Source organism: Microtus pennsylvanicus, chromosome 13 (assembly GCF_037038515.1).
Source record: "Microtus pennsylvanicus isolate mMicPen1 chromosome 13, mMicPen1.hap1, whole genome shotgun sequence".
NCBI classification, from domain to species: domain Eukaryota; kingdom Metazoa; phylum Chordata; class Mammalia; order Rodentia; family Cricetidae; genus Microtus; species Microtus pennsylvanicus.
In genome coordinates, this window is record NC_134591.1 from 60,687,067 (window position 1) to 60,713,702 (window position 26,636).

A 26,636-nucleotide genomic window follows, 5' to 3' on the forward strand; every position below is an offset into this window, starting at 1 on the left:
TAGAAGGAGAGTAAGGCAGAGTCTATGCAAAGCCTCCTGCGGGCAGGGAAGTGGAACCAAGACTGTAGCTCAGTAGTTGAGCCTTGGCCTGACATGCCCAAGGCCCTGGGTTCGAGCCCCTAGTAGAGCAAAACAAAACAACACCCCCCCCCCATTCCTTTGCTCTCTTTCTGGAGCTTCTCTGGGCCTGGCCTTCACCTTCATGGTGCGTCACACAGAGACCACAACCAGTCATAAGTTTAGGAAAGGTCACAGCTCTGACCCTTACCTAAACCAGGCAACTCACCCTGCCTCATGACACCAGGCCTGGAGGCCTGTGAGGAAAATAGGGATGAGTCAGAGAAGCAAATACCAGCAGGTGATTCTAGGGCTCAGGAGAACAGACAGGGCTGAGATGAGGAACAGGTTTCTACATGCCGGGTGAGCCAGGCTCTCTCTCAGCCTTGCCTATGCTGCTTCGTGAATGATTCCACTGAATACTTTTTTTTAAAAAAACCTAAATATTTATTTGCTTCATATTTACAAAGGTGGGGAGGAGACTAAGTGAGACCCCAAGCACTCCCTCCCCCATGCCTGGCTGGCCAGGCCCCTCACGCTGCAGAGGCAGACACGGCTGGAAGGGACAGGATTTATGTTGCATACTTTTGAACTACAGCGAGTGTAAGCCTGGTCCTATTTACAGGGCAGAAACACTACAGGTGGAGCGTGGGGGTGGCAGAGCAAGCACCAGAGTCCTGGCTAGAGGGTACCAGCTTGCCACCTTGCCCACCTCTCCCGAGGCATCTCCTTGGCCCGCTGGGCTTCTCTGGGAAAACAGGCCTGCTCACATGATGCTTGCTGGGGTGAAGACAGGGCCCACACACAAGGTGTCTGTGATTTCCCAGCCACAGGACAGAGGTTTGCACACATCCTCGGTGTCCTGGTCTTCTCCAGGCAGCAGCTGCCTTCGAAGCGCTTCCCTGAGAGCAAGAGACAAAAGGTGAAGGGCAGCCAGCATGGGGACAGAGGCCCAGGGCTTCCTGTGGCCCCTGCTTCTATAGCCCTGGCCTCCTTACACACAGGATTCTCACCTGATCCCTAAGCCCAGACAAGAACAAGGGAGGCCTGTGGTCCTTGTCCCCACTGTCTATCCCCTGGGGTTCACACCACCCAATAAAGGAAAGGCTTCATGTTTACTGAAATTGTCCGTGCATCAGACACAGCAGCAGTCTCTTCACCACCCACCCCACCACCCAGTTACCTAAGTCCTTTCTTCCAAAAGCACTGCAGGAAAACCAAACCATCTCCATTTTCCCAAAGAGGAAACAGACTCAGAAAGAAGCAGCCTGCTTAAGACTCCTCCCTAACAGGTGGGGAGACTAGGAATAAGCCCAGCTCTCCACACTCCAGGTTTAGGGCTTAAAAAATAACCCATTGCCTGCCTCGCCCCAATCCCACAAACTGGTTCTTATCCTCCATCCTGGGTGGATGAGAAGTCCCACTATCTGACCAGCTGCTCCAGCCCACACCCAGGCCAGCCCTGCCAAGCCCAGCTCCCAGGCAACCCACTCCCGCATCTCTGCCTCTCTCTAGGATCCACCATTGTCCCTGACCTGCTCCTGCTTCTCCACACAGACTCAGCACAGATACACTCATTTTCCCAAAAGGCAGACTCTCCTCTCGCATCCCCAGCACCTCCTGCCATACTCAGTCCACGACACTGGCCCCTATGCATCCCCAGTGTTCACTGTGGCACACATCCCTTCCCAGTGCTGTGCTGTCCTGAGCATGCCATCTGCCCTCGCTGACTAATTCCTCCTCAGCACCCAGGTTCAGAGCCCTACAGACACGGCGGGGGTCTACTCATAGAGCACCTCTCCTTGAGAGCAAGGGTTCAATGCCTGCCTTCCTGACATCCCTTCACCGACAGCAGGGCAGGGGGTATGGCTGAATCCCTCACGCTGCAGGAGGCTAGCACCTGACAGTGGCTCGCTGGGCAGATGGAGTTGATGCTGAGGGGACACTGGGTGGGGAAACACACAAGGACCATGCTAGCTTACCCTTTCCCTCTGGGGTCTACCCTCCCTCTCCTACCCAGTTCCCCACCCCATTCATTTTCCGGACTTCCAGCACATTCCAGTCCCCCACATATCTCTCTTGGGTGCTTCATACAGTCAGAGGTAGATGGGAGGTTCTGCACCTTCGGCTCCTTGTCTGCAAATGTAGGTTGGCCCAGTTTCTTAAAACCCTTCAGTGGTCCCCTTCAAGAACAAGTCTAGGCTAGGCCTCCGGGGTTCTCGACTCACTCTTCCCTGAATGCCATTGCTTGAGAGACAGAGCTATGGGCAACTCTGTAACAGAACTAGGCCCTCTCAGGCCTCCTCCTCTGTAGCCACCCTCTTGGCTGTCCTGGGCACCCAAGTTTCCAAGGCTTAGATGGCTTCTAGACACTTCCATGAACACCCCTTCTCAACCCACAGCCCTCCCTCCCCATGGTCCTTCCCACTCTGTGCCAGGTTCTTTGGGTACAGATCCGCACCTTAGCTTACTCGACATTAGACATTCCTTGGGGACTGACAAAAAAGAGGCCTCAAAGCAAAACGTGTTAGGGGCCCTTTGCCATGGGGTGAGTTTCTGACATGCCCACTTCTCCGTGTCAGCATTTTTGCTCCCAGTAACGAATGCAGGTGACTCTCTGCCACCTCAACCACCTGTACTTGTTGGAGACAGTTGGGGACTCACAAAGAAGCCTACATGTTGTTTTGATTTTGATTTTTGGCTTTGTCAAGATACACCCAATGGCAAAATGGCTTTATGGGCCTGCCCTGTACCCCACACAGGGTAGAAACAACAGCTGCATTAAACAGATGAACGGAACATGACTTTCCTGGTGTCCCATCAGACCTGGCATTTGGTGACGGTCCTGGGGGCTCTCGGATATAGACACCACTTAGTTCTGGGGGGGCCTGCATAAAAGTCCCTCACAGCTGTCCCACCCTCCGAGTCCTGCCATAGCCTGACACCCACTGTGTGGCCTCTCTGGAAATGGCGCTGACCCTCAGAGTTGTGTGGGGTAAAAGGGAAGAGGTGAAGTGCCCAGCACAGGGCTGGCATGGGGGCTCCACGGGCCTTGGCGACCTCCACCTCACACGCCTTTCACCTCGCAGGAGACAGACAAGATTGGCATTACTGCCCCTTCCTAGAGAGAAAGACTGAGGTCTCTGACTCAACAAGTCATTCCCTGGTCACAGAGCTGCCACCTCCAGCCCACATCTGTTCTCAGCCTCCTTCCCGCACCCACAGCCAGAATGGTCTTCAAAAACACTGACCAGACCGGACCAGACCACACTTCAAACCTGCCCTTGCTTTCTACAACCTTCACTCCGCCTCCAAAGCAGAGTGAAGCCAAATCTGGCCCTGCCTCCCTATCCAGTCACAAGCAACCTCCAATGAGGGATACACCCCATTGCTTCCCCCACCTGCCTGCTGCCCCTCACCTCCTCAGGGAGCAGGCCTGGGCCTTCGACAGGGCTGGAGCCCCTCTCCAGTACGGCACCAGTCACAGAACTGTGTGCCCCCTACAGAGCGCAGCCTCACCTTTGACCAGAGCCAGGTGCCCAGCACCTAGGCGGCCAGGAGCTTCTTGTCAAACTGGATTCCAGAACAGCAGCTTCTCAGCTCTGTCTCGCTACTGCTTCTGCCCAACTTGGCTCCCTTCAACCCACTTCACAGCGGGACCCCCTTACCAGGCTAGGCGGGACATGGCATAAGTGATTCTGTAGGCCTGGGTCCCCCCGAGGAGGGACTTTGTATTCATGGTGTAGGCACCCATGTTGTCAAAGACCAGCCAATCCCCTACGTGTAGTTTCGGCAGCCACAGGCCCTCAGCCACACGGTCACAGCCATCAACTGCTGGCCCCCACAGGCTGCTGCTGTACAGCGGTTGATCTGCAGATGGTTTCTGTAAGACATAGGACAGGCTTTCTGTGGATGCAGTTATCCACCTGGGTGCCATTCTGTAACATGAGGGCCAGGCTTGTTGGGGTTTCTGTCCTGCCTGGTTCCCCAGCCGTTTAGTCCCAGAGAAAAATCACACCGAGATCTCCATAAGTTATAAAACTGACTGGTCCATTAGCTCAGGCTTCTTATTAGCTCTTAACACTTATATTAACCCATTATTCTTATCTTTGTTAGCCACATGGCTTGGTGCCTTTTTCAGCAGGGCAGGTCACATCCTGCTTCTTCAGTGATCTGAGGAGGACTACCACGGGAGCTTCCTGCTTCCCAAAATTCTCCTGTTTTCATCACCCCGCCTCTACTTCCTGTCTGGTTGACCCACCTATACTTCCTGCTTGGCCAATCAGCATTTATTTAAAACATGATTGACAAAATATAGACAATTCTCCCGCACCACTGACTCAGGTCCCTAATCCAACAGACCATCACCTGATGGCCTGGCAGAGACCACAGAGGACCTGTGGGTCAAACACATGCCTCCCACTTCAGGGAACTGAGGTTCTGAAGGCTGAGGATTTGCTCAAAGGCAAGCTTCTTCCTTCCCCCAAGCCCCAAGACAGGGATTCTCTGTGCAACAGTTCTGCTGTCCTGGAACTCACTTTATAGACCAGGCTGGCCTCAGACTCACAGAGATCCCCGACCTCTGCCTCCTGAGTACTGGGGTTAAAGGCATGTGCCATCATCACCTGGCAAAGGCAGCCTTCTTTCTTAAATGATTTCCAAAGGGAAAGGAAATCTGTAACAGTCTGCTGTGGGATAATGCTCCTGTACCCTATAAAGATTTGTCATTTCGTATTGGTTTAATAAAACGTTGACTGGCCAGTAGCCAGGCAGGAAGTATAGGTGGGGCAACCTGACTAAGAAAATTCTGAGAAGAGGAAAGGCAGAGAAGTAGTCGCCAGCCAGACACAGAGGAAGCAAGATGAGAATGCCTCACTGAGAAAAGGTACCAAGCCACATGGCTAAACAGACAAGAATTATGGGTCAATTTAAGTTGTAAAAGCTAGTTAATCATAAGCCTAAGGAATAGGCCAAACAATTTATAATTAATATAAGCCTCTGTGTGATTATTCATGTCTGGGCAGCCAGGAATGGAAGTGCAGTCTCTGTTTACAACAGTCCATCTCTGGACAACCAAAGAGAGCAATTTTGTCACAATTTAGGGCTCCTGTTGGGCAGGTCCTGAAATACGGGTCATAGCCAAGGAAAAACATGTGTGGGTCTTCTGGATGGACTCCCTGACTCCTTGCTTGGCCTGCTGCAGCACTGGCCCCATACCAGCTCCTTCTGCTCCTCGGTTACCCTGCCTCCCCTCCCCCACACCCTGCTTTTACCCCAGATCTTCCCTTCAAGTCTAAACAAGATACCCTAAGCCCCCAAAGCTCCACACTCCCAGAGCTCCACCTTTACAGCCCTTGCTAATGGTAAGGAAATACTCCAGACATGCTTGAGCCTGTCTTCCCCACAGAGTGAATATCTGTAGACTAATGAACGCCTTGCGTGGGTGGCATTTAGGGGGAAGAGAAAGCAGGTGACCTCAATAGAAATCACCCAAAGGCCTGAGAGGAGGCAGTGAGGGCCCACAGAAGAAGAAAGGCCTGCCAGTGCCTCAGTCGGCAGCAGGAGTGATCGGAAAGAGAGAATGAGGAGGCACCATTTCCATGCAGGAATAAGGTTCACATAGGTGACAAAAATTAACAAGTGAGGGGGCTGGAGAGATGGCTCAGAGGTTAAGAGCATTGCCATCTCTTCCAAAGGTCCTAAGTTCAATTCCCAGCAACCACATGGTGGCTCACAACCATCTGTAATGAGGTCTGGTGCCCTCTTCTGGCCTGCAGGCATATACACAGACAGAATATTGTATATATAATAAATAACAAAAAAATTAACAAGCAATTAGTCCTATCAATGAAGAAAAGCATGCACACACTGTCAAGGTCCAGGAGGAAAGCCATCTGTATTCATGAGTTCCTTCATTCACTGAGCATTTATTGAGCATCTACTATATACCAGGATCTGATCTAGGAGCTATGAACAGAAGTCAGCAGGAATGAGTACAAAAAAATGGAATTAAAGGGGGAGATTAATATCCTTGTCTGTTTAGCTTTTTCTACATAAATGGGTTTTGTTTTGTTTTTGTTTTGATTTTTAGGTTTTGTTTGGTTTGGTTTTTCAAGACAGGGTTTCTCTGTGTAACAGTGCTGGCTGTCCTGGAACTCACTTTGTAGAATAGGTTGGCCTCGAACTCACAGAGATCCGCCTGCCTCTGCCTCCCAAGTGCTGGGACTAAAGGCGTGCGCCACCACCACCTGGCTTAGCTTCATATTCTTATTTACACGCTTTTGTAATAATAAAATGTAGCCTTGGCTGCTGTGAACTCTTCCCAGCAGCCCCAGGCTCTAGAAAACATTAAGCTATGCTCTAAGGGGCAGGTGCTCTGTGAACACATCCACAGAGCCTTAGTGAAGACAGCCTCTTGAGGTCCTGTACTCGAGAAGAAAAGACACCATCTGGAGAGCAAGTTAGCATCCTCTTGCTAATTAGTAGTACAAGCTTAAAAACAGGCCAGAAACAGTTGGGGTCACGTGTGATGCTGGGGTCGCTGGGGTCACGTGTGATGCTGTGATGCTGGGGTCGTGCGTGATGCTGTGATGCTGGGGTCGTGCGTGATGCTGGGGTCTTGCGTGATGCTGGGGTCGTGCGTGATGCTGGGGTCGTGCGTGATGCTGGGGTCGTGCTGGTTCCTGTCCTGGAACTAGCTCTTGTAGACCAGGCTGGCCTCGAACTTACAGAGATCCACCTGCCTCTGCTTCCCAAATGCTGGGATTAAAGGCATGCGCCACCACCGCCTGGTATAAGTATAAAACATTTAAGAAAACTCAAAGGAGCCAGGGGGTGATTAGAAGAAGTCAGGAAGTCTCTGCATGCCAGGCAGTGTCTCTGCTCAAAGACAACAGAAGTTTCCATTCACAAAGGTCATGGGAGCATTAGGTTATAAAATTATTGGATATATTTGGGCCACACTAATACTCAGGGAAAGTAATAAGAACCTAATGGAGGAAGAAATACATGAGCTGTACCCTCTCCTAGCCAGAAAACTTTGACAAACCAAAAGGAAACTCCTCCCTAATTTAAAACAGCCTAAATAAATTACTCAGGAATTACCCCGGTATTTCCCTTAGGACTAGAAAGCATATAAAATAATTGTGAGCTTACCAAAGACTATCGATAAGAAAATGACACTGTGATTAGTTAATTCACACAAAGCTGCCTCATATCACGTATAAAATACAAAGGATAACAGAAAAAGAATATCCATGTGTGTGCCTGCCAGCTAAAGACACAGAGTTTCAAACCAGCGGCTGCCTCATGTGATCTCAGAGCTCCAGAGGCTGAGGCAAGAGGGGCATGCGATGGAGACTGGCCTGGCTGCCAGTCTGTGAGATCTGCAGAAGACTCTGCCAAAGAACAACTATTCAAACAAATTCAGCCACGCAGTGGTGGCGCAGGCCTTTAATCCCAGCACTCGGGAGGCAGAGGTAGGCGGATTTCTGTGAGTTTGAGGCTAGCCTGGTCTACAGTTACACAGAAAAACCCTGTCTTGAAAACCCCCCAAAATAAAAAATAAACAAAAAGGATGTAAACTTTCCAGTCTCTTCAAACTCCCCACGTGGCTAAGCCCATCCCTTCCTTTCCTTTCTAGGTTCTGTATTCTCTGGCTTTAAGAAAAATCCATGAACGTACCTAATGTTAAATGATAGGATTTATTCTGCATGCTTTTGGCAGTTGCTTAAATAGATCTTTGTAAAAGCATTGGTATCAAAGGAGATAGAACAACAAACACATTCCAAATATGTATATGAGAGCAACAATAAAGTGTGTCGTATCCGATGAGAAGGCCGCTACGCTTGCTGTGAAAAGGGCACCCGTGGTAACAGCCTGTGAGACAGTGGGGAAGAAACCTGGAGGAATGTAAGCAAGGAGCCTAAAAGGGCTCCTGTCTCTCAGCCTGGTAAGATTTGGGGGACTCATCATCAGAATATCATTCTTAAAAGCATTTCCATCTTAACAATGTCAAATGAGCCAGTCGTGCAGAGATCATTCTCACAGAGAGGATACACATGGAAGCAGGAATAAGAATCACAAAAACTCCACAGGGCCTGAGTGGCGGGCGAGAAAGTGATTGTGATTAGAGCTTTGTACCTGACATGAGGCAGATGAATAAAGCATGACCCCTACCTGCAAGGGCTCACAGTCTGCAGAGAATAAGCATTCCACCGTACGACACTTCGCCCCTCCAAGGCCAGTTTTCCCATTATGAAATGAGATCGACAGCATGTTCCTTAAGTACTCTTAGAAAATTAAGAGAAGAATGACATGGGAAATGCTCACACAGACCGAACTGCTATACGTACATGATGTCAACTGTCCCCAGTACGTAAGTGGCACTGGAGCAATGAAGTGCTGAGCGCACATAGTGGAAGAGGAGCTCAGATGCAGGAGGAGCCAGGATGATGAGCGGAGGTCATTAGGGCAGAGGTCATTAGGGCAGAGGTCATTAGGGCAGAAGTCTTTAGCACAGAGAGGCTTTGCTCCCCTGTCTGAAAACTTCCTTTGAACTTTAAGTTGCCTACACAAGTTTCCAAAGTCTGTTTAATACCAGCAATACACAGGAGGCCCCCCTTGGCAACACAGCAAGACCCTATCTTTTAAAAAAGTAGGGAGAGAGGAAGTGAGGGAGAGAGGAAGGAAGTAAAGGAGAGAAAAGGAATGAATCGGCCTGCATGGTGGCCAATGAGTGGCGAGCAAGCAGAGGAGGGGCCAGAGCAGCGCTGGTGGCCACTTCAGATAACAGCAGGAGAGGAGGAGATGAACTCAAAACCAGTTTGGGATCGAGGCTCAAGAGATGCAGGTGTCCTCCACCCAGAAAGACAGAGAAGGCACAAACCCATCCTGTCCAGTCCTCCAGCTTCGGCAGTGCTGATCGCTGGGAGAAGAGCCTTGGGGTTCAGATCTGAGCAAGTTTAGCCTGAGGTGCTTGAGAGACTCCAGAAGACATGGGAAGTGGGGGAGGGGAGCTGGAGGACCGGGCTCAGCAGACAAATCATTCATTGTGCAGGGCTGTACCCCACTATGCAGCTGGGATCAGTGAGAGAGACCCAGTCTAAAAAGGTTGCCTTATCTTTTAATGTAGTAATTTCCCAATACCCTCTTTAAAAAGAAGTATTGGTAATTTGTTAATAAAACTGTTTTTGTTTTTTCACTTGTAGCATTTCCTACATTCTGGAATTTTCTGATGTGTAGACTTCCTCTATTTCCCTTTGGTGCCATTGAACTTTTTTCTTTCTTCTTTCTTTCTCTTTCTTCCTTTCTTTCGTGTGTGTGTGTGTGTGTGTGGTGCACTAGCGTGGCGTTTGCAGGGCTACTAAAGCTGCTGGAGGCCGGGGTGAGCTTTGTTGCTCTTGCTCCCATGTTCATATGAAAACCATTATACACAAACTTTACTTCTAGGGACTAACTCCAGAGCAGGGACCACAGGTGTCTGTCAAGACACTCAGTGCTGGAGACGGAGTCGAACAGCTAGGGCTGCATTGGTTGGAGTACTTTATAGCCACAAAAACAAACAAACAAACAAAAAAAAACCCATATTGTAAGATGAGTTGGTGGCACAGCAATAGCTATGCCCCATATAAATGAAAAGAAAGATTAGGGAACAACACGACCCCAGTGCTAGGAAAATGAGTACTTTGTGTTTTCTAAAAGAATAAAAAGAAATAAAACATTCTGCATGGTGAGACTGTGAGCAATATCTTTACCCTTTACCCTTGCTTTCTTTTTTCTTTTTTCAGACAGGTTCTACGTAGCTTAGTCTGACCTTGAACTCATGATCCTTCTGCCTCAGCATCCCTAGAAGGCTGAGATTCCAAGTGCACACCATGCCTAGATCTTTTATCTACTTTCTTTAAACAATTTTTAGTGTGTGTTGAAGCCAGGGCCTCCTGCATGCTAGGCAAATTCTCCCATCACTGAGCTACACTTCCCACTGAGAACTCAGTTCAGTGACAGAGCTCGGCTCAGACATCTGAGGCCTTGGGTCTGAGCCCGGCAGGCACCACAAAGACCAACTAAATAAATAAGAATTAGATAAAAACACAGGCACAGGATGAAGGCACAGTCACGGGGGGTGGGCTCACCTTCTGCAGGGTGGGGGTGGGGCAGGTGTTGTTAAACAGGACTGAGTTGAAGATCCCGTAAACGCCCTCGTCAAGGTGGTACACGATGGTCTTAGGGGCCAAACTGGTTTCGTCTGTGAGGAAGGGAGAAAAGAGGGGCCACATAAGCAGAATGTGAGGGGCCTGGGAGTCAGAAGCTGACATTACAGTGGGCTTAGTAAGGACAAAGCTGTGGGCTAACGGGTTGCCCCTTCTTCAGGTATGGGGTAGACCCTGCAATGGAAGTCACTAAAAACCATCTTTCCGGTGGCATGGATTCACTTCCGTGTTGGGCAGATCCCACCACTGCCACCACCACAGTGCCAGAACATATTTCCCTGCTTGCTCAGGAGTTCCTAAAGGCCCCAGTAAAAGTAGAGGAGCAGCTAGCCCAAATTCAGATGCACATGACAGGGAGGAGGTATGTCAGAGTAAGAAACCAGGTGGGCTGGCTACACTAGACAGACTCTCCCCTACGTCTCTAAGAGCCCAGGAGAATGCATGGCTGCACATACATGCACACACACTGACCATGCTTCCTGGAGCCCCGCGCTGCCAACAGCTCTCTCTGAGGAAGAGCGCACCGCTATGCCACTCCCCAGTGTGAAGGAGCACAGGGCAAAGCCCGAAATCAGATTCACTGACACTTGTCACTCGCGGGGCCTGAGAGATCCCTACGGGAAGCCTGATTTATCGTAAAGGGCAAAGGCAGGCACTGATGCTGGTGGCGTGGGCACAGGAGTTCCGAGTCATCCCAAGCTGAACTCGAAATCCAGTACTGGCCGTTAGCAATCCTGTGACCCCGAACAGATGACTTAACGCTCCCTGCCTGTGCTCTGTCCTCTGGAAAGGGGACGCGCACAATTGCGCTGTCATGAAGTTATAGGAAAGATGAGTAAGAGCCTGAACTCTGAAGAAGAGGCAGCCCGACCTCTTGCCAACTGTTCAGCAATTCACTTATATTCTCTTTAACTCCACTTCTCATCCATAAAACGGGGCCAATTAAATACCTACTCACCCTGAGGTTGCTTTGTGCTCCATGAATAAAATACAAACATATTAGGGAATAAAGCAAGGGTTCTCAACCTGGGGGCCAAACCACCCTTTCACAGGGGGTCTCATAAAACCATAAGAAATATCAGATATTTACACTACAATACATAACAGTAGCAAAGTTACATGAAGTGGCAATGAAAATGATTTATGTTTGGGGGTCACCCCAGCATGAGGAATTGTATTGAAGGGGTGAAGCAATAGAAAAGTTGAGAACCGCTAGAATAGAGAAATAAAATTGTCTTTGGGGTGAGGGAAACTGCAACTTTCCCTACAGCAAACACCCATTCTCCAGAAGGCCCCACCCCTGCTTAGTCAGCCACTGTCTCAGCTTCAGGGAAGAACTGGGCTCTACCGCCCACCTGGCACCTACCCTCCCTGCTGGGCTGTTCCGGAAGAACCTCCTTCTTGGCAACAATGCTGACAGCCACAGTGAAGGCAGAAGACACATAGTAACGGCCCAGCTTAGCAAGAATGTCCACACCGCAGCCCTCGGGGAAGTACAGGTCCAAGGCCGAGTTGATCACAGAGGCAATCTGGGAGAGAGGTAGGTGCAGGACCATGTGATTTCAGGGAGGACTTGGCGGTTGCTAAGGTCCCATCTGGTACTTGGGCACAGTTAGCCAGCAAGGCACATGGCTGGGGTAAGTGGGGGTTGGGGGGGGTGAAACACTGGAGTGAAGACCTCCTGGCTGCACAGCTCACTCGCCCAAATGATCCCACGTAGAGAGGGATATTCTCTCCTATAACGCTTGGTGCTCAGGTCCCAGATTCTCTGGCATGGATCCTTCCTTCATAAATGACCAGCTTGTTAAATAGTAGGTGAGGCTCCAGAAAAAAAACAAACGTGCCGAGCTGGCTCTGCCGTCCGGGATGGGTGAGCCACATCACTGTGGGCTTTCAGAGCGGCTCCTTTTATTCTTCCACAGACATTATTTTTAATTATACATATAACCTGGTTATGTGGGCTCGGAGTTTGCTACTGTTGTTGCTTTGTCCTTATGGGAGAAGGGTTGGCTGTTTGAGCTAGAGCCTCACGTAGCCCAGGCTGGCCTTGAACTTCTGATCTCCCTACATCTGCCTTCCTTGCTGGATTATAGACATGCAGTTACCATGTCCAGCACATGTATGTATAACCGGCCACACTCCTTGGACTCTAACTGTCCTCCCATGTGAATAAACATTTTCATCATAATCTAGCCAGTCTGGCACTGGGAAGGCCGCCAGACTTCCGCCATGTACAAGGCTGCAAGTCTTCATTTTGAGGCTCATTCCTGGGGCATCTGGAGCCTTGGCAGAGTCACTTCCTGCAGACAGAGACTACATAAGTATTGTGCTACTGAAGAGATGTGTCCCAGCTGGGCTGTGGTGGCACACGCCTTTAATTCCAACACTCAGAAGGCAGAGGCAGGCAGATCTCTGTGAGTTTGAGGCTAGCCTGGTCTAAAGACGTAAGTTCCAGGAGGGCTCTCAAGAAACCAGAGGGAGGCGGGGCAGGCACCCCTAGGGGTCAAAGTGGGAATCACTAGGACACATTTGTGTTGCCCTTGCTCACAGGTGAGAGGACCCATACAATGGGAGCAGACCAAAGGTTGGTTTTGCTTCCCTGCCCTTCCCCCCCAGGTTTCTTGTCAGCCCATTGGAGGGTGAATAAGGCACGCATACTCAGACCATCAGAGAGCTCAGGCATATAAATAATGTCTTTACTGAGCCTTTAACAAGCTAGCTAAGTGCACGGCCTTAGCGAGGCACGCAGCCAGCTCTGCTGTGGACTCGGGATATGCCATAAACTCTACAAGCCCAGCTGTGCCACAACACGGGGTTAATAAGTAGCAATAAAAGCTAGGAGGGCACTAAGCCCAGTGTGACACACAGGCCAGATGTACTGTACAGTGGGCTCCCTATGCTTGCGATGCCCCTCCCCCATCGCAAAATGACCTCCAAGCCACCCTTGACCACACACCTCTTCAAATCTCACTTTGGCTCCCTCTAAGCCAGGAAAGCCGCCGCCAAGGTCCAGAATGTTCATCGTGTGGCCCAGCTCAGCACCCATTTGAAACACGAGCCGGGCATCCGCGATGGACTGGGCGTAGGCCTGAGGGTCAGGACAGCCACTGCCAATGTGAAAACTGGAAAGGGAAGAAGAACCTCAGCTTACATGCAAGGTCCAGGAGTGCCCATGTTACAGATGCAACAAGTAAGGCCTGGAGCACCAAATGGGATACACGGGGTCACGTGGTACGCTGGGGGGCGGACCGGAGGCATCCCATCATGCTCCCTTGGAGAGGAACCTTCCAGGATGAAAACTGAGATCCCAAAGTACCCAGATCAGGACACACCAGCCAGTGAGCATGTGGCCAGGGCAAGTTAATAGGCTCTCCTTGTTAGCTGTTGACTTCTACAGACTGGGGAGAAAAGTCCTTACTGTACAGGGGTGTGGAATAAAGCCCGGGGTGCTCAGCCTGGAACGTGAAGTTCTGAACAGACAAAGCTGGAGAAGCGGCCCTAACTATAGCCGATCTTTATATGGAAAGAAACAGCTCCAAAGCACGGCTGCCACCCCTGGCTTATAGGCATTCAGGGTTCTCTCAAAGTCAAGTCCCTGGGAGCAGCCTCCTGGGATAAGGCCTTCTGGGGTCTGTGGAAGGGATGTTGTTAAATCTTCTCTCTAAAGAGGGGACACTGTCCGGTGGCAGAACTCAAGGTCCAGTCCATGATTAGCTCCTGGGGTACAGGTACTGGGTCAGGTATGGGCAGGGTGGCCGGCTCCCAGTACACACCTCACACCCACCACCTCCACGTGGCTCTTCTTGGCGTTTTCAAGCAGATGTCTGCAGGATTTCAGCGACGCTCCGAACCTCAGGCTCAGGTGACTCAGAGAGTGGGAGTCCTGGGTGGCAATGCACAGAACCATCCTGTGGGAAAATGCAGCATCTCTGCTGAGTGAACCCCACCCCACGGCCAGCATCTCTGCTGAGTGAGCCCCACCCCACGGCCAGCATCCCTGCTGAGTGAGCCCCGCCCCACGGCCAGCATCCCTGCTGAGTGACACCCACCCACACACAAACACACCACACTAATGTGTTGAGAATCACTGAGCCCACAGCTTTCCTAGGTCACCCTGCATGGCCAAGTGATGTCTATGTCACCTGCTGGGTCCAGATATCACCAACCCTCACCCAGGCAGCTCAGGTCTCCCCAACTCCATAACCAGACAATTTTCATAAGTTTTCAGACATATCACACAAGAGGAAACCACGTGTCAAACAAATTCCTAAGGAGAGTCTTGAAGCTTTGGGTGGACCAGAGTGGCTCGTGGATGCCCTTACTATTCCCTCAGACCCTTCTCTGGATCCCCAGAGTGTCAAGGACCATTAACTATCACAGCCAGTGAGCTCCCTCCCAGAAACCATTCGCAATGGGCCACTGCCCCATGACCAATATTACTGTGCCCCTTACCCATTGCACGAGGTATATTCAAGCAACACCCCACTTCTGTACTTCCCTCAGATATCCCATGTTGTTCCCAACACCGACATATTTGCTTGCCTTGACTGTTTCTGACTCCCCAAATTTCACTCATTCCTCAAGGCTCGCTTCAAATGTCATTTTTCCTACAGCTAAGACCTCCATAAAACCTGGTACCTTTTTTACCTAGGGCTGTAAGAATTCTGCCCTGGGTCTGGGTCCTGACCAGAAGTTGGCACCCATCCTGCTGTAAGTGTGGTGGGATCCAAGGAGCATCCAGGATGGGGACCTCTGCCCAGCTGCCCACTCCTTCCCCTTCCACTCTCACCCAACAGCCCAGTCTCCCTGCAGAAGTGGGTCTCAGCTTACTTGGCACTGGGGTGGCTCTTGACCACCTTGGCCAGCTCCACTTCATTGTCGAAGCTCAGCAGCCTCACCCCATGCTTGGCAGCATACTTGATCTGTGCAATTTGCTTACAGGGGTTGGCACAGATGATCTTACTGGCAGGGACACCGATATGCTGGACCAACTCCATCTCTGCCTGTGAAGTTCCAAAGGTCGTGGTGAGGAGGCCCCAGGGCCTACTGGCCTGTGGAGCCTAGGGATGAGGGGCAAGCTTATAACTATACACTGGGCATCAACACAAGTGGGTCCTCTTTCTCTCTCTCTGGGGAAAAAAAAACAGAGTTTCTCAATGGCTGTCCTAGAACTCACTCTGTAAACCAGGCTGGCTATGGCTTCAAACTCAGAAATCAGGCTGCCTCTGCCTGTCAAGTGCTGTGGTTAAAGGTGTGCACCACCACTGCCCAGCCAGCGGGCCGGCTCTTTAAGACATCAGATACACAACAATTGCTTCACACTGCTTTCTCACTGATGACAGCGCTGCCATGTACAGACACGAGTGGGACCCTGCACACGTCTGGGGAGGAGGATCCAGTCCATAGCAAAGACGGCATATCTGCATGTTTCTTCTAACTTCCTGCCTGCGGGAAGATCTCTCATTCTAAAGCAAGCAGTGTATTTATTCCAAAAATCAAATGTCTTTAAAAGGAGGCACACTGGGCTGGAGAGATGGCTCAGTGGCTAAGCACACTAGCTGCTTTTGCAGAGGACCTGGGTTCAGTTCCCAGCACCCACATGGCAACTCACAACCACCCATAACCCTAGTTCCAGAGGAGCTTTGGCAAGCACTAGGCATGCACATGGTGCAATACATATTTGTAGCAAAACATTCATATGCATAAAAATAAATAAATCATTCTTTTAAAAAGGCAGGCATGCACATTTTCTAACTCCCAGCGAGGCACTATGCAGACTCACAGGCTTAGGACAGACTGAAACGTTTAATGAATGCTACTTGGAAAATAGTATGGAGAGTCCTCGGATAATAAAAATGACATAGCAACTGCAATTATCTGCAAGAGACCTACAAGACTGAGGCTCAGAATATAGCCTGATCTTAGGACCACCACCCGCTCCAGCCTGAAGCGGTTAATGACATAAAGCTAGGTGTGGCGGCTCAAGCCTTTAGTCCCAGCAGAAGCCAGCAGATCTCTGGGTCTGAGGCCAGCATGGTCATAGAGAATTCAAGGCCAGTCAGGGCTTCATAGTGAGAACCTCCCATCACAAAAAAAAAAAAGTTGACAGTAGAAGAGGGACTAGTTGGAAAGAGAAAGAGGGTCCGTGGAAGGGAGAGGGGGGAAAGAGAGGACGACAGGATGTGATCAAAATACTTTATAGTTGTGTCATAAATATCACAAAGAAACCCACTAGACAATACAGAAATCCCATAAGGTAACATTCTGAGGACTTGAAGTCAAAGAGATGGCCGTGCTGCCCTGTTCAAGGCAGCATCAATCACAATAGACACGACAGAAAATCAGCCTAAACATCTGTTCCCAGATGAGTGGATATAGAGACTATGGGAGAATGCAGTGTGTGTGTGTGTGTGTGTGTGTGTGTGCAGGTGCACTGTTTGCACACGTATGTGGAGACCACAGGTCTACATCAAGTATCTTCCTCAGTTCCTCTCCACTTTTTTAGCCAGGGTCCCTCATGGAGCTCACTGATTAGTCTAGACCGTCTAGGGAACAAGTCCTGGATGTCCTGGCCTTCTGCCATCCTAGTACTGAAATCACAAGCATCAGCTCATCACCTGGCATTTTACAAACCCGGGTCCTCGTGCCTGAATTGAAACCCTTCATGTTTGCATGGCAAGCACTGTGTCAAAGGAGCTATCACTCATACTGGAGAGATGGCTCGGACGTTAAAAGCACTGGCTACTCTCCCAGAGTTCAATTCCCAGCACCCACATGGTAGCTCACAGCCATCTATAATGAGATCTGGTGCCCTCTTCTGGCGTGCAAGGAGAATACTGTATACACAATAAATAATTTTTTTAAAAAAATGAGCTATCGCCCCAGACGGCGCAGATGCCAAAGGCAGAAAAGCAGAATAGAATGGTAGAAGGGTTCCATTTCTAGGGGCTGAGGAGATGAGAAGCCGTGAGGTGTTGGTCAAAGGAGTAAGCTCAGGTGACTTACAGGACATCGGGGTGACTACGTGAACGGCAATGGGCTGTGTGCTTAGACACTGCCAAGAGATAGGATCGCAGGTGTTCTTACCACCGAAAAATGAGGGAAAGCATGGGTTAGTTTGGGTTTAGCCATTCCAGTGTGTGTGTGAGAGTGTGCGTATGTGTGTATGTGAGTGTGTGGGGGGTGGGGGGTGTTATACACGTACATAGATTATCTGACATATGAGAAAAGTCTTCAAAGCCATGGGTCTCTCTGACACAGCACCCAGTCCAAAGGCCTGTGCTGTACTGGTGTGCCAATGAATGCATTCTCTCCCCCACCCCTGTACATTTGGGTTACTGCCGTTTATTTTATTTCACTATATTTGTTTATTTGGAGGAATGTGTGTAGAGTTCAGAGGACAACTTTCGGGAGTTGGCTCTCTCCTTCCACCATGTGGGTCCAGGGGTCAAACTCAGGAGGCTGGAGCAAGGGCCTTTACCAACTGAGCCATCTTGCCAACCCTTACTTTTGTTTTTGAGATAGGGTATGATGTAGCCCAAGCTGGCCTTGAAATGAACTTTTAAAACGTTTTAAATGATTTTATTATTATCGTGCATGCACAGGATATATAGGTGTCGGGGGGGGGGGTCATGGAGCACGTGTGGAGGTCAGAAGACAGCTCGAAGGAGTCAGACTCTCCTTTCGCCATGTGGGTTGAACCTTCTATATAGCTGAGGACCAAACCCCGAGCTTCTGAGCACGCTAGGAATTCACGCTACCCCTGTGCTATCCTTAGCCATTTCAGGCTGCGGGTTCTGCACCACAGAGCCTTGCCCCTAGCTCTTCCTTGCCTTTACTGACCACGGCTCGTGCACCTGCAGCAGCAATGACGCAGATGGTCATGTGTGGTGCTCGGCTGAGCATCTGCCACAGGAAAGTCCCAAATGAGATGCTTTCCATCAGGCGCTAGGAAACTTTTGCTATGGAGTCACTGTTTTCGGTTTCTTGGGCCATTCAGTCTGTCTCGACTGCCTAACTGTCACTGTGGTACAAAGCAGCCACCGACAACTGGGAAATGACTTAGAGTAGCCGTGACTTGATTTGGCTCACTGTCCAGTTTTCTGACTCACCTCCGAGGCGATGTTTCATTCAGTCCCTCCAGCCCATGCAGAGGGTATGGAGAAACTCTGAAAGGCCAGCAATGTCTTAGCACATGAGTCCACCCACATACCCATACATACACATGCACATAAAATAAAACATGTCACAAAAAAAAAATAAAAGAGCTATGAAGCAGGTAACAAAGCCAGAGCTGAGAGTCAGACATGCCTCTCCATGAATAAGGGAGTCAAGAGACAGCAGGCTTGGGAGCATGGTAGGAGAAATGAGGGCCGTTTGTAACCATGGCGAGTCTGATTCTGGCCCAGCAGCCTTCAGCATTAGTTGCATTAAGTCCTGTCAGACCCATAACCATCAAATATCAGTATCCACTCTCCATATTTCAGAGGGGAAAGCTGAGCTCAGAGAGGTCTAGCCATCGATGGTGACAGCCAATAAGTGACTTCAAGGGACACAAAGATCCAGCTCCAGAGCTGGACATGTGGCTGTCACAGCTGACATTCCAGATGCAGATCTGTCACCATGCCAAGTCTGCGTGAATATGAAAATGTCCCCTCCCTCCCTACACAAGGTGAAAAGAGGCCATGGCAGCCCTGTGAGGACCGGTGACTTCAATACTTGTGGTTATACATATTTAAACAATAAGTGTCATTCAGGGAAGGCTTGCTCCATGTCAGGCGCTGCATTCCAGTCTTCTATACATTTCTTCATAGTCCGCTTTTGAGGTCATGAGGTTTGGAAGGGTAAGTCATTAATTCCAAGTCACATAGCTTAACTGCCAGAGCTCAGCCTACACCGACAGGCACCTCTTGAGCATCTGTTAAGGTGCCAGTCTGCGACAGGTGCCGAAGAGAACAGGTAGTGAAGGAAGCGGACGGGGTCTCCCACTCTGTGGCACTTTCAGGCTGGTGGGGCAGAGGCATAGACAAAGGGGTGCTGAACAATGGCAGAATGGCCAACGGGTTCAAGGAACCACGAAAAGGTACAGCATGCTAGAGAATGAGGGGCCCTGGGCGTGAAGGACAAAGCACAGCCTGAGGTCTCAGAAGGGAAAGCAGAGGGAACAGACCCACCAAGAGCTGAGGATACTGGAATGGCCAGCGTGGGGTTCAGCACTATGGGGAAGACAAGGGCAGAGGGTGTGGGCCGCCAAGGGACCAGAAGCAGTGTGTGGGTTTGGAAGATATCCTGTGCAGAACAGAAGCTTTTGGAGTTCCGAGGAGAAACACGGCAGCCAGATGTGCCCGTGCTCACCCGCACTACCGGCACTGTGAAGGTGGAGGCGTTCAAGGCCCGTATGGACTACTACAGATCCTGAGGAAGGGAGTACTTATGATGGCCACCTGAAGAACGATTTCCTGGGGTCCGGGCGAGACTGACCCATGCCAGAAATGACCAAGCCACCCTAGAAAGGACAGAGATGTGCTCTGGCGGCAGCATGGCAAGTGAGGTGACGGACGTGGGGATGGGGGGTGAGGAAGTGAGACAACACAGGGTAGACAGCTGTGGGGTGACCCTCAAGTGAGGGAGGGAGGCAACAGTGAGGTTGGTGAGGGAGTGGAAGAGAGCTTAGGCCCAAGTCCAGAGGGCTGTGCCACTCCCAGCAGCAGGTACCAGGGGAGCCAGTCAGCACCTGGACCTGCACAGGGAACGGAGAGAAAAAAACATACAGGATAAATCATCAAGTGTTCTCTGAGGGTGGAGGCGAGCCCAGAGCAACTCTCTAGATAGATAGATAGATAGATAGATAGATAGATAGATAGATAGATAGATAGATAGATCCCTCTCCCTCTCTCTCTTCTGTGCACTTTTGAAGTCTTGCAAACTGGGAATATATACTACCATTGGATCTTTTTAAAAAGAATACTTGCTGGGTTGAATACATTAAGAGATGATAAAGAAATGCGTTCCCCAGACCAGATCCAGATACATTCGCACAGAAAGCTTTCCAGTGCCTGCTGTGCTAAAGGGACTTGAACAGCCTACACTGCAGGAGTTCTTCCTATACCACAAGATGCTTAATGTGCGTCAGCCGCTTGCATGTTTCTAAATGCTATACATCCACGAACCCCAGAATGCAGACCCTCTGCTGAGGCAGAAAACCAGCACCCTCATTTTCTCTTTGAGTGAATGAAGCAATGAGCTACTTGAATAATCACAAGTACCAGGGCATGGGGTTGTTATTGTTTGCAAATATTTTTGTTGCTTTGAGATAGGTTCTTGATATATAGCCCAGCCCAGTCTCATAGCCACAATAATCCTCCTGCCTTAGCCTTCTGAGTGCTGGAATTACAATCATCGGCCACCATGCTGGGTTTATATGACTGTGTTTAAAACAAGGTGGTCAGTGGAATCTAGGAGTGGTGTCCATACCTGTAATCTCAACACAGGGAAGGTGAGGAGGAGAGAGTGCCGCAAGTTTGAGGCCAGCCTGGGCTACTTAATAAGACCTTATCTAAGGAAAGAAAGGAAGGAAGGAAGGAAGGAGCAAATCAAATCAAATCAATTGGGCATGGCGGTATACGACTGGAATCCCAGCAATCAGAAAGTGAAGTAAGAGGATCAGCCTCAATTGCATAAGATCTTGTCTAGATAAACTGGTCACTGTATTCCTGCTGATCCTTGGTATCTTGTTGGAGGAAATTCTTAGGTGTATCCCCCAGTTCAACCACAAGGGGGCGCAAGGGGCTGGAGGATGTAGATGGAGAAAGAGGCTTGGAGGCAGGATCAAGAACACAAGTCCCTGGGGAAAGAAACTAGGAGAATCGGAGCTCATAGGGAGCTGTGCCCTGTGCCTCTGGCCTGACGGCTTGTCTCTCCATCCAGCCGTTGCTCATGCCAGGCCTTTGGTTTAAGTCCAGTACCGTACGACGCCATTGATCACGGTCACCCACTGTGACCCACCAGGAGAGGGCAGCCTCCACCCTTAAAACACCTAGAAGGGATGGTTAGTGATATGGAACCGTGGTAAAGTGGTAAAGCACGTGATAAGCCTGGGTTATTATAAGTGCCAGCAACCACCACTCAAGGAAAAGCATCAAGCGATCTGTGTGACCCCACGGCGGGAGAGGACACTGTCACCAGCCACACGCCAGCACAGCCAACTCTCTCCAAGGATCTAGGAAAAGGCAATGCCAGTAGAGGCTAAGATCACATTGCCAGACTCGAGTTGGCATCTCCCAGTGCATGATCCTAACCAAGTGGCTCACCTTCTATGACTCACTTCCTTACGCGTTAAATGTGTATTCCGGGGACTGTTATCAAAATCCCGGTAAAAGAATGACCTCACAGTAGAATGACCTCATGGAGCTGTTTCGAGAATAAAATGAGATCATGAGCAGAAAACGTCTGGCAGAGAGCCGGGCCCAACAGAAGCACTCAGCAAAGGGTGGACGCTTTCGGCACACACTTTCACCTGTCTTTAAAGTTTTTTAAGCCTCTGTACAACAGCTCTGTCCTCTGGAGGCCACCCCTTGAAGCCAGAGGACTAAGAACCTCACCCGAGTTTCCAGAAGCAGAAGGACCTAGTCAATGGACTTTCAACCTATTTTTTTGTTGTTTTTTGTTTTTCGAGACAGGGTTTCTCGAAACAGGGTTTTGGAGCCTGTCCTGGAGCTAGCTCTTGTAGACCAGGCTGGTCTCGAACTCACAGAGATCCGCCTGCCTCTGCCTCCTGAGTGCTGGGATTAAAGGCGTGCGCCACCACCGCCCGGCTCAACCTATTTTTTAACCCAAGCTCAAGGGACCCAACGGATCCTGCCCTTTCCCTTCTCTATAGAGAGCACCGCCACACTACGGGAGGCTGCAGGGACAGCAAAGCCTTCTGCGTCACTGGACTTCGTGTCCGACTTAGAACAAGGCAATGCAAAGAAGAACAAGAGGAGACTCTTCAACCACAAAGAGTGAACAGTAGCTAACCTCCAAGTAAAGGTTAACCTGCCCCCTCCATCTCCCACCCCAGTGCACACATTTTCCTTTCCCCACTGGGGATCGCTCTAGCCCCATACTCTTGGACAGGCTGGCTCTCCTTTCTCCGCCAAGAATTCTTTCCGGACTCCATTCACAGGGCCCAGTCACACTGCTGACCAGGGCTTAGCAGGGATCCTCTCCAGAACAGCCATGACTACTCATCAAGGAAATGATGGTGATGACATCACAAAGGATATATGTCCAGCAGGCTTGCTTCCACCGCTGGGCTTAGCACTGGCCCTAACCTCGGCCTGGAATGTTCTTCCTCTAGTTCTCCCCCTGGCTCAATCTCCTGCCTCATTCAAGTGTGAATTCAAATCTCAGAGAAGCCTTCCTTGAACAGGGGTGGTGATGGCAATCTTCCTAGAATCCCAGCTTTTAGAGGGGCGGAACAGGAGGACTAGAAGTTCAAAGCCAGGCCATGGTGAATAGCGAGTTCTAGACTAGCCTATGATCCACAGGGACTGACGCTGCTTCAAAACAAACCAAACACAATCCTCCTACCCCACTTCCCTACTTTCCACCACATGTTTTCATTGCTTTATTTTTTTAGAAAGCACCATAACAGGGGGCCTTTTTGCTTGTTTGTTTCATTCACAGTTAAACTCCCACCTGGAATAGCATTTTGCTAAGTGAATGAATGAGATAGACCTAAGCAAGACGGCTTTAGAGGGAGTAAAAACAATGAAGCAGCATCCATCTTGCTCAGTGCCACACTGTGAGCCCCACCCAGGCAGCCACTACTCCACCATAGCTCATGACCACTCTAAGCAAAGCCAATCAAAAGCCACCAGGAGGGAATTAAGAGCAGAAATCAAATTAGGAAGACAGCCTGCAGCAACAGCAGCAAAACTCTTAAAGAGGATTAGTCTGAAAAACACAGTCACACATTGAATTTATAAAGGAAAAAAAATTAAAGTCCAACAGCATAAGAGTGGCTTGGTTTTGTTTTAATTACAAGATTAGCACCTACTGCTCTAAGTCAAGACATTGAAAAACTGTCATTTAGTTTAAAAACTTTTTCCTCGATAGAAAAATTAAAATGCGAGTATTTTTTAAAAAGAAGAAAAATAACCCAGTGTAGTGATACATCCCAGCATGTGGGAGGGTGGAAGTTAGGAGAATTAGGAGTTCAAGGCCAGCCTCAGCAACAAAGTGAGTTTGAGGGCAGCATGGACTACATGCATCCCTATCTTTAAAAAATGTATAAATAAATAAATGAAACAAAGATAAATACAAAACCATTTCAAAGATGACCCTTATGCCCAGAGACATCTCGGGTTCCTGTTTGGAACTTCAGAGCTGACAAGTTCCAAGCTCATTTCTTCCTCCCTCCTCCCTGGAGCCTCCTCTTAGGTAGGCGACCTTCCCAGAAGGCCATGGTCAATTACAGGTCACTCCTGTCCCCTGGAATTACCTAGAGCAGCAGGGCCATGGGAGGGGCAGAGGGGCTCACCTTGCTGGCACAGCTGAAGCCCAGTCCCAACTCAGCTAGGACCTTCAGCACGCCCAGGCTGCTGTTGCACTTGACAGCGTAAAAGGGCCGGACTCGAGGCAGGTACTTCAGGAAGCAGAAGTGCTTCCTCACGACAGCACCCAGGTCGGCCACAAAGAGGGCAGCCACCTTGCCCTGCACAGCAAGAGGCGAATGGATGTGAGGCCCGGCTCCCTCCCTGTGCATGCTGTCCACAGTCCTTCCAAAGAGTGGCCACCAATAACCTGATGAACCTTTCCAAGGCTCCCACATCCTCCAGAATGGAAGGCAACCTCAGGCTGACATTCAAGGCTGTGTGACCAGCTCCAGTCCCTCCCCTCGGTCCAGCTAAAGTCAACTATATAAAGTCCCTCCCACCTCCAAGTCTGTGTTCCCACCATGCCCTCTGTTGAGTCTGGAAAATTCCCAGTCTATCACTTCAGCCTAAATGCTACCCATCCCCCATATATCTATATATAATTTTAATCCATAACATTTAATGCTCTGGCTGCATTCTGTGTGTTCTTTCAAAGCAGCAGAACTGTATATTGAGCTGTCTGCTCCACAAAAGGCAGAGGCTGTGGCTTACTGCCCAATGCCACTGACACACGGGTTCTCAGTCCACTGCAAGCCATGCCTGCAGAAGACTGGCTCTCCCTCACTGCATGGATGAGTCTGTGGTGACCCCCCTCCCCCAGCCCCGAACTTGTTTTCCTTTTCATGTAACTTCTTTGTTTAAAACAGGTACCCACTTGGTGTCCAACATAATAATTAAGGGACAGAGAAGGTCAAAGACCTTGAAAGGACTTGATTCTGGAAGTAATTACAAGTCCCTTCAATACATGCTAGATGGGACTTTCTACAAAATAGGTTAGTGGCCATGGAGATAGAACATACAAAGCCTGCCAGAAGTGAATTAGGAAAAAGGCAACAGTGGAAAACACTAGAGATGAGTACATGGTAGACGCCCGCCTGCCGGGGAGAGCAAATCCCAGCGAAGGTAGAATAAGGCAGCACATCATGTACACAGCAACTCCACTCTACAGCCAGATCGTGGCCGTGGAGGCAGACCGGCTCCTGTGGCAGCAAACTGCTGTAGGATTCCACTCTGTTGGAGAGTTGCAGGAGGTGGGGAAAATGGGAGGCCATGGGGGCTTCAGTAAGATTAAGACTAATTAAAACGGGGTGCTCTCACTAAGTTCCTAGAGCCCTAAGATGGTGGACTTCACGGAGCTGGGGGATGTCTGGATGTAGGAGGGGAGAGAGCATGAGATTGGAACTCGCAGGTTCCCAACTGCAGCGCTGGGGAGACCACGCATGTGGCAATGGTGTTCTTTTCTCAAGGCAGGAAACACAGGGAGGGCAGATGTTGAGGTAAGGACCTAGAACTGGGGATAAAAGGAGCCAGTCTCATCAATATCAAGTACCCAAGTGAGAAGATTCCTACCAGAGGAGAGGACAGGGAACCCAGCCACACCCCATTCCCATCCCTTCACCCTCACCGTGGTGGCCTGTGAGGCCCCCAGAGTGAGTTCCTCCAGCAGATCCCGGGTGCTGAAGCCCTCCTCCACCATCACAAAGTCCGATTCACTCAGGTAGCCAGCCATGCTGAGCGGGAGGAGCCCAGGGGCTGGATGAAGCCGCTGCCTTGGAGCGCCGCTGGCTGCCTTGGCCACCACTTTAGAAAGTATGCAACACACTGTAGAGAGAGGGAGATGGAGGGGACCGCTGGGGACAGGCTCTGCTGTAGCCCTCACCTCCCCAGGCCTGGATTCCCTATCCAGTCACGCTCTGCCCCCCCCCCCCCGCCCCAACACAGGCCTGAGAAGCAGAAGTTCGCTGGGAACGGTGGTGTTGTGTCTACTAGAGCCTCAATTACCCCCATCTGTTAAGTGGCATTGCTTTGGAGTTCCTTTCCAGTTCTGAAACTTGAGTTTGGAAGAAAAAGAAAGAGCGTGGGAACAGAACTGAGAAACCTAGGTGAAGAAGTTTCGAGGATGCCTCCAGTCCCGACCACGCCTACCTAAAGAGTTCGACTCTGTTCTCTGCTGCATGACCTTGGGTCCGTTTCCCTCATTTATAAGTGGTTGGTTCTGACACGCTACGAATGCTGTAAGTGCCACTGGCGGGTTCTGTCCGCGGGAACCCTCTCACGAGTGCAGGGCGAGGAACCCGCACCCCAGCCCCAGACCTCCTTACCAAGCCCCGTCCTCCTTCGCGGGGGCCAGAGCCAGGCGCGCTGCTAGGGGGGGTCGCCGGTGACCTCGAAACTTGTGCAACACCCCGAGGAGGAGTGGCAGTTGCGGAGCCGAGGCCCCTGCTGAGAAGAGGCAAGGGGATCCGGGGAGCAGGTCAGCGCCCAAAGCCGAGGGCACCCGCTCCCCAAGGCTCCCCCCAGCCGTTCCCTGCACTCGCCTTAAAACGCATTTACACGGCTTCGGCCCATAGGTCTCCCTAGCGAGTGAATCGGATCCTCGGTGCCTCCGCTCGCTCGCTCCCCCCGGCTCCGGCCCCGCGGCCTGCGCCCCGCGCGCCCAGCAGCCACCGACCCCACGCCCCGCCTTGCGCCCGCCGCTCGCTTATATAAGCCCCGTCCGAGCCCCGCCCCCGTCAAGTGCCCCTGCCCCGCCCCTGACCATCCCGTAGCCCGGCAACTGGGTGCCGCCAGCTCATTGGTCGATTCGGACATAAAGCCTTCAGCTTTGCGGGGCTACTCCGCAGAGCTGCGCAGCTAGGCGGCTACCTGACCGGTGTCAGCGCAGGTCAACGCGTGGAAATCCTTCGAATCCCAGGCTTCCACGCGGTCGGAACTGCAGGTCCTGCGT

The 26,636-nt window shown here is 50.6% G+C and overlaps 1 protein-coding gene across 5 annotated transcripts; it reads right to left on the reverse strand.

The window, feature by feature from the left end:
• Positions 1-488: 488 nt before the first annotated feature.
• Positions 489-26,367, reverse strand: Azin2 (antizyme inhibitor 2). Of its 5 annotated transcripts, XM_075945585.1 has the most exons (11): positions 26,227-26,367; positions 26,011-26,131; positions 25,314-25,510; positions 23,794-23,967; positions 15,099-15,271; positions 14,042-14,176; positions 13,225-13,390; positions 11,635-11,797; positions 10,191-10,303; positions 3,726-3,940; positions 489-959 (listed from the first exon to the last, which is right to left on the reverse strand). In XM_075945585.1, the coding sequence occupies exons 3-11, from the start codon at positions 25,416-25,418 to the stop codon at positions 824-826; spliced, it is 1,380 nt and encodes a 459-aa protein (XP_075801700.1). In that variant the 5' UTR covers positions 25,419-25,510; positions 26,011-26,131; positions 26,227-26,367; the 3' UTR covers positions 489-823. The 5 variants fall into 5 exon arrangements, with proteins under 5 accessions (XP_075801700.1, XP_075801701.1, XP_075801702.1 ...); XM_075945586.1 differs by lacking the exons at positions 15,099-15,271; positions 23,794-23,967 and having other exon boundaries at positions 516-959; XM_075945587.1 differs by lacking the exons at positions 15,099-15,271; positions 23,794-23,967; positions 25,314-25,510 and having other exon boundaries at positions 516-959.
• Positions 26,368-26,636: the final 269 nt, after the last annotated feature.

Coding starts and splice junctions, on each gene's coding strand:
- Azin2 (XM_075945585.1), bottom strand. CDS start 25,418: ATGGCTGGCTACCTGAGTGAATCGGACTTTGTGATGGTGGAGGAGGGC. Junction 3,941..10,190: donor CCACCCCCACCCTGCAGAAG/GTGAGCCCACCC, acceptor TATGTCTTACAG/AAACCATCTGCAGATCAACC. Junction 960..3,725: donor GCCATGTCCCGCCTAGCCTG/GTAAGGGGGTCC, acceptor TCTTGCTCTCAG/GGAAGCGCTTCGAAGGCAGC.